General features: G+C 29.7%; 1 protein-coding gene across 1 annotated transcript; it reads left to right on the top strand.

Annotated features, from left to right (window-relative positions):
- The first annotated feature begins 2,084 nt into the window (after positions 1-2,084).
- Positions 2,085-3,731, top strand: LOC110625308. The gene is made up of 4 exons (XM_021770922.2): positions 2,085-2,332; positions 2,989-3,099; positions 3,182-3,262; positions 3,365-3,731. The coding sequence occupies exons 1-4, from the start codon at positions 2,135-2,137 to the stop codon at positions 3,437-3,439; spliced, it is 465 nt and encodes a 154-aa protein (XP_021626614.1). The 5' UTR covers positions 2,085-2,134; the 3' UTR covers positions 3,440-3,731.
- The last annotated feature ends 3,366 nt before the right edge of the window (positions 3,732-7,097 follow it).

The following is a 7,097-nucleotide window of genomic DNA, read 5'->3' as shown; positions in this document are numbered from 1 at the left end:
ACATGCTTAGGAGTTTAATCATTTTTAAAATAGAAAGTAGTTCTGTTCTACTCACCTCTGGCTGACTCTGAACTAACTCCGAAGCAGCTAACACTGCTGGCCTCCTCGGTTCCTCGGGTCCGAACCTACATAGGTGGACTCAAATGAGAGACCAAACAAACTCTAACATAACTCTAAATAAATCCCCCAAAAACCCCCTTAACCCCTTCTCAAAACTTACTTAAAACATGAAAGAAGAGAAGGATCTACATTTACCTCTTGAAGATCGAGAGGAGGGTGATCCAAACTTGGAGATTTGGAGAAATCAAGCTCCGGGGATCTCCAAGCTTCCAAAAACTTGATCTTAGCTTAAAAATCTTCAAAACAAAGTAAAAACTCATCAAAACTTGAAGAGATTGAAGGAAAACACAAAATTAACCAAAGGAAGGCGAAATCTCACCTATGCCCGAAAATAGAGAGAGAAAACTCGCCATTTTCGGACAATGGGCCTTTTAGAGGTGGCTGGCCAAACCACCTTCGGGGGCCAAAGGTGCTTCCGCAAACTCTCCATGTTCGGCGGCCGAACCTGGGTTTTCTCCCTTGGTCTTTTTCTTTCAAAAATCAATTTCTTTTTTTATTAAAACCACAAAAACACATGAAAACACTTTAGAAAACCATATTCTACCCTTCTAGAGGGTTCCGACATCCGAGATTCCGCTGGAAAGTGAAAATTCCGATGCCGGAGTCTAGCCGGGTATTACAACTGTGTTCGGACCTTCTTTTCCACGGGCGACACCATGCATCGGCTTATCAAGTTTCTTACCACGCAACCCTATCCTATGGTGACAGTTCATGACTTATTTTGTGCGATTGTTATGTTATATCACACATAATTTATAATATTGAATATAAGCATTCAATAAAATATTTTAATATATATTATTAATATGTGATATTTTATATAATATGAATGTATTTGTAATAAATATTTATAATATATTTAATATTATATATAATAAATATATAATATATTTAATTTCAATATAAAATGTAAATTAATGAATTATATATTTTATTAATAGTTTATTTGTTAAAAAAATCTCAACCTTGTAAGTTTTTACATTTATAACATAAATTTTTAAATTTATTGTAATTGTAGCAATTTTTTAAATTAAATTTGACCATATTTAAATTAACTCACATAGCGCACCAGCACACCATGTGTCATTATTTTTACCATATAAATAACTTGATTAATTTAAACTAAACTTTAATTAAGATTTTAAACCCTTAGTTATCTAAAATCTTGAATTAAAATTCTTATTTAATTATAAGAAAATTAAATATTTTAATTATATAATTTAAAATTTTTCATATAATTAAGAATTTATAATCTAAATTAAAGTTTAATTTCATTTAATCAAATTACTTATATGATAAAAATAATAACATATAACATATCGTGTAAGTTAATTTAATTTTAATTAAAATTAATTTAAAAGTTGCTGGTTACAATAAATTTAAATATTAAATTTTTTTTATTTAAAATTAAAAATTTAGACTATAAATATGAAAAACTGCAAAGTTGTCTTTTTGAGCCAATAAATCTATTAATAATATAAAATTTTAAGAATTATATTGTAATTTATAATTAACTTTTTTAAATTCAATTTAATATTAAAGTTTTGGATAAAAATATAAATTATTATAAAGATTTAAATTTTTTTATTCAATACCTCCAAATAAAAACATAACTTTTAATAATTTTTTTTAATAACAACTACAATTTTATTATAAAATACACTTCACAACTATTTTGTAGTAATAAAAAACAATAATTATATATTTCTACAATAAAATTATAATAGCAAATTTTATGTTTTAATTACAAAATATTTTTCTGCTGATTTTAACATTTCTTATAGTGTGGGTATATATTAAGATCTCATAGATTTATCAGTTTGCTTTTATTGCAATTTTTTTAAGTGAAAGCAAGTCGGTTTCTTGGGAAGTATCTGTCTTTCTTTCTTAGGAATATAGTGAAAAGAAAGCAACTTCTAGTGAAAGGGAGTTTTGAAGCAAAAGCAAAACACATACAAATGGTTTTCGATTACTCGTAAAATCCAAAACTGAGAGAATAGAATATTGAAAAAAAATGAAGAACATTGGAAGCAGTGGAAGGCTATCAATGGAAGAGAATAACGAAGAAGAAGAGACTTCAAAATTTGACATAGCAACACTTCAAGCTAGAGAAGAGGAGATTGAGAGGAAAAAGATGGAGGTTAGAGAAAAAGTTCAACTCCAATTGGTCCGTGCTGAAGAAGAAGCTAAGCGCTTGACTCATATTTGGGAAGTAAGTTTTTGCCTTTTTCTGATACTATAAGCAAAGAACAATGTGAATTTTTTTTCAATAAAAGTCCTTTAATTATCCTTTTCAATATAAAATTTCCATTTCTGGTTAAATTTGAATCTAAAATCTTCTAGTAATAATCTCAATTTAAAAACTATATATTCTGAGATTCTAATCATTGAAGTTGATGTTCTGAGATTCAGAGAGGGTAGGGTTTACAGGCGTGTGAGTACTTTTCCTTTTTCCTTATCCTCTAGTAACGTGTAACCGCCATCCTGCTACAGCATCACCTGTCTCTGTCACTCAGGTCCGTATGTACGGACATACCAGCAGACCATTCTTGTCAGGCGACCATTTAATTTCCCTACGGTGGACCTGCTTTCCTACCTCCCGTGGCTTTTCTTTGATGGATCTTGGCATTGGGTCAATTCGACCTGCCTTAGTCACGAGCTGGATAGCGCGCTGATGGTCGGCTTGCTCAGTAGAGTCTATTGGGCTTTGAGTCTGGTTTTTCTTTTTAAGATCCGGACTCAGTTCGGATGCCAGAAATTCAGCCGTCATCAAAAGTATATAAAAGAAATTGAAAAAAAATGCAATTTAATTTTATAAAACTTAAAAATAATAAAATTTTACTTGGTAAATTATTATTGTTATATCAGGAGCTTGAAGTGCTGGTTGATCCAATGAGAAAAGAAGTTGGGCTAATACGTAAGAGAATAGACATGGCTAATAGAGAGCTGAAGCCATTGGGACAGAGCTGCCAAAAGAAGGTGCATTTTTTGAACTCATAGACAAATCTTTTCTTTTCTTTTCTTTCTAATACAATCAAATTCATGTCATGTTTGGAAACAGGAGAAAGAATATAAAGAAGCACTTGAAGCTTTTAATGAAAAGAACAAAGAGAAAGCTCAACTAGTTACCACATTAATGGAGGTACATAATATATTTTGTATTGAAATACAAGCTTTTTTATTTTTTATTTTTAAATTAATTTTCCTTTTATTCTTTTCAATGTTTTCCCTGTTCTCTTATCAGCTGCTCACTGAGAGTGAAAGATTGAGGATGAAGAAACTGGAAGAACTGAGCAAGAATGTAGAATCCAAACCTTGAGATTTTATTACATCTGACAAATCATGGTTATAATGTGTCTTCCCTTTGAATAAAATTCTACTAAAGTAGCCAATACTATGGCCAAACTAAAATTATATCATGAGTTATTACTAAAATTATTAATTTAGAATTTTGTTTTGCATAATAACAGAAAAAAAAAAATACAACCCTGCAATTCATAGCCTCGAATATATCATTTCAATCTCTCTTCTATTTGATGTGCTAATAAGTAATTACAACCCAATATTAATTTAGGTTTATTCTACATTATAGCTCAAACTTTTTTTTTTCATTCACGTCTATATTTGAATTTCTTAATTTTTGACAATTAAGTCCTAATTCACATTCCATTTCAAAAGCAAAATTCCAATGTTTAAAAGGAATTTTAGAATGATCTAATAGAGTCAAGCCTATATCGACCAAATATCTAATTTTACTTTCAAATTTCTATTCTGCTCATAAGTATAAGGACATGCAATGAGGATGATGAAATTCATTTTGAATAAAATATTTTTATAATTTTTTTTATATTTTTCTCCCCAATCTGAATGAAAAGCTTTTATTTATTTAACTAAATTATCTTTCAACTAATGCTTGAAAATTAAGAAAAGTAGAGTAAATATTACTTCTATTTTGAATTAAGTAGACTCCAGTGAATCCTGTATAGTTATTTATAAAAATTAACATGTAATGTTGACCCAAAGATGATAATTGGGGCTAGTCTCCAGATATCAGAATGAATAATGTCAAAAGGTAAGCTACTTTTATTATCAACAGATGCTAAAGGACTTCTACTTAATTTCCCTAATGCACATGAGGAACAAGGTATGCAAGTAGAGTTTCAACAAGGCAAATCAAAATATTTTAATGTCCCAAAAAGGATGCAAGCATTTGGATGTCCTAAAAGAGTATGCCAGCCATCCATCGTTGAGTAGGTTGATGTGGAAGCTTATTTAGGTTAGATGGAATAAAATTCATTCTCACTTAGACCTTGGAGAAGCAAAGTTTTGGTTATCTGATCCTTAACAATAAAATAGTTAGGCCAAAATTTTTTTTTAAAAAAAAAAGAAGCAATTGTTATCTTTCGTAAATTTCTTACCTGAAGGGATATTTTTTACAATAGAGGGAACACAAAGAATATTATTTAAAGCCATATTACTATTTGTGGAGGGGAAAGCAGTATTGCTAGTATGAGAAAGATGCAATTCTTGACCATCACCAACATGGAGCTTATCTAAATTTGTGTATTCATTTGAGGTTTGCAATGTGGATATTGAAGGTGTAACATGAAGTTGGCTACAGTATCAAGATATCAAGTAACTAGCACCGTAGATGGTGGTGACATGAATGGAACTATAGAGTAATTTGCCTGTATATTAAATGGCCTATAATCTGCATAATGCCTCCTACATTTATCAATAGTGTGATTTCTCTAGAAAAAAAAAATCTAGCATAGTCCACAGTATCAGTTGTTGAATTTAAAATTTCGACGTTGTGTATAAGATAAATATTATAGATTTGGCAGCAGTGGAGATGAAGTGTTAGTCCAAAAGACCGTATTAGCTATTGGGAGTTCTTGCCACTTTCAATCAAAATCTCATGAGTGACAAGTTGGCCATGCAATTCATAAAAGGAGTCAGGTTTTGCCCATAGGTTAAGAGCAGTGATAATTGAGTGGAATATTTGAACTATATTACAATAGATGATGGCTATAAATTCAATAGATGACAGAGGACGTTCAGCAACAGATAAGTCATTAGCTAAAACTTTGGCCATTTGAAGATATTTGGACAGAGATAATTCATTTTTTAATTTCTTTTAATTCAATATGCAATTAGAGTTGATGAATTTGTTATATAGTTTCAAAGCAATCAGCAAGTGCTTTCCATATAACAAAAGATAAGGTAGGCCAATTATACAAGGAAATATTTTTTCACTGAGAGAGAATAAAATTAAGGTTAAAAGCATTTGGTCTTTTTTGAACCATGATTCATTTTGAAGGTTGGGTATTTTTTTTTTTTTCAGATTCATTAGTTGGGTTGGTAATGGTTTGAGATGGAGGAAGAAAAGTGCCATCAATAAAAGAGGTGAGATTTGATAATTAAGGAGAGGAATAAGACGAGTCTTCCATGCTAGGTAGTTTCAAGAGGTAAGCTTGATTGAGAATGTATGAGAGGCAGTAAAAGGCAAAAAAGCAACCGTAATGGAAGAAAGAGCAACTAATTGAGAATTCATATTTGGTAGCTCTAATACATGTAGAGATTTGCATAGGATAAAGGAAAGTATTTCTTTATTAAGCATTTTGAAGAAGATATACAAGCCTATTTATATACATGATTTTCAAGTTTGAAAAAAAAAAATAATATAAAAAAAATTACATATTTGGACAAAAGCCTTCTTCAAAGTCCTTCAGCACAATGGATAAATCCACTCTCTATAATGTCAAAATACAAATAATCTATCAACCATACTACCATTTATAGTGCACTACTATTTATATTATTACACCTTCAATCCTAATCTAATTAGAAATCTCATTTAGTTTACAAATAATATATAAATAAAAGATTTAATTTATCTAGTCCATAGGTCTTTCACTCGAATAAAAGAGTTCCGCTGAGATTATTAGTCATAAATCTAATAATCTCTATCTTAACTCAAAATCCATCAACCAAACATACCTTGGTGTTTCCATTCATCAAATATTCAAACTTCATCTTAAACCTTTTAAATCTTCGTATTTGAGTTTGAATCATTCAAATCTTTATTTTTTAAAATCTCAAATTTTGTGCTCTACATATTTGACATGACAAACTTCACCTTTGATACCAATTTATTGAGATAATCACCTACAAATTATAAAATCAAAACACAAAACGTTAATGTGGTTTACACTCTCAACGTAGGGTTACATCCATCGGCATCCATCAGCATCCATCTTTCACTATCTACAATAAAATCATCTATAATAAGCTCAAGTTATCTATCCATCAACTCAACATTCCTAATTTAGACCCTTAATATAAATTGTTCATAGTAAATATATTAGTTAGTCTCTTTCAATGGGTAAATATATTACAAGCTCAAAAGCTCTTTTTCTCAATGGATAAAAGCTCTTCTCCACAATTGGGTACGGCCCCTCACCACAATGGGCAAATCCACTCTACAATTGACAAAGCTCCTCGTGCAATGGTAAAGCCAAAATAATCTATCAATCATACTTTATATATATTGTTAGATTCTTTAGTCCTAATCTAATTAAAATCCCATTTAATTTAAGAATAACAGGTAAATAAAAGATCTAGTCTATTTAGTCTTCTATCTATTAACGAATATGTCTCCCACTCTAATTAGAAAAAGAATTCTACTAAAATTATGAGTCATACCTCTAATACATCGGTATCACGAAACAGGTCTAAGGCAACAATTATAAATTATTACTTTATATACTTTAATTGTTGCCATAGGTCAATAGCAACACGGATATAAAGCGCAATTAAAATTAAAATTTTATTAAATATAAAATAAATTTTTTTATTAAAATATATTATTATATATAGCGAAAAAGTGAATTTTATTTGTAATCATTTTAAACTGTTATTAAATTATTACTTTAATAGTATTAGGGCAATATGCTGCTGTCTAAATTTTAAAATAT

This window comes from Manihot esculenta, chromosome 10 (genome assembly GCF_001659605.2).
Source record: "Manihot esculenta cultivar AM560-2 chromosome 10, M.esculenta_v8, whole genome shotgun sequence".
Taxonomy (NCBI): Eukaryota; Viridiplantae; Streptophyta; class Magnoliopsida; order Malpighiales; family Euphorbiaceae; genus Manihot; species Manihot esculenta.
Note: the sequence above shows the minus strand (reverse complement) of the source record. Positions and strands in the feature narration are given on the sequence as shown.

Coding starts and splice junctions, on each gene's coding strand:
- LOC110625308 (XM_021770922.2), top strand. CDS start 2,135: ATGAAGAACATTGGAAGCAGTGGAAGGCTATCAATGGAAGAGAATAAC. Junction 2,333..2,988: donor GCTTGACTCATATTTGGGAA/GTAAGTTTTTGC, acceptor TTGTTATATCAG/GAGCTTGAAGTGCTGGTTGA. Junction 3,100..3,181: donor GACAGAGCTGCCAAAAGAAG/GTGCATTTTTTG, acceptor GTTTGGAAACAG/GAGAAAGAATATAAAGAAGC.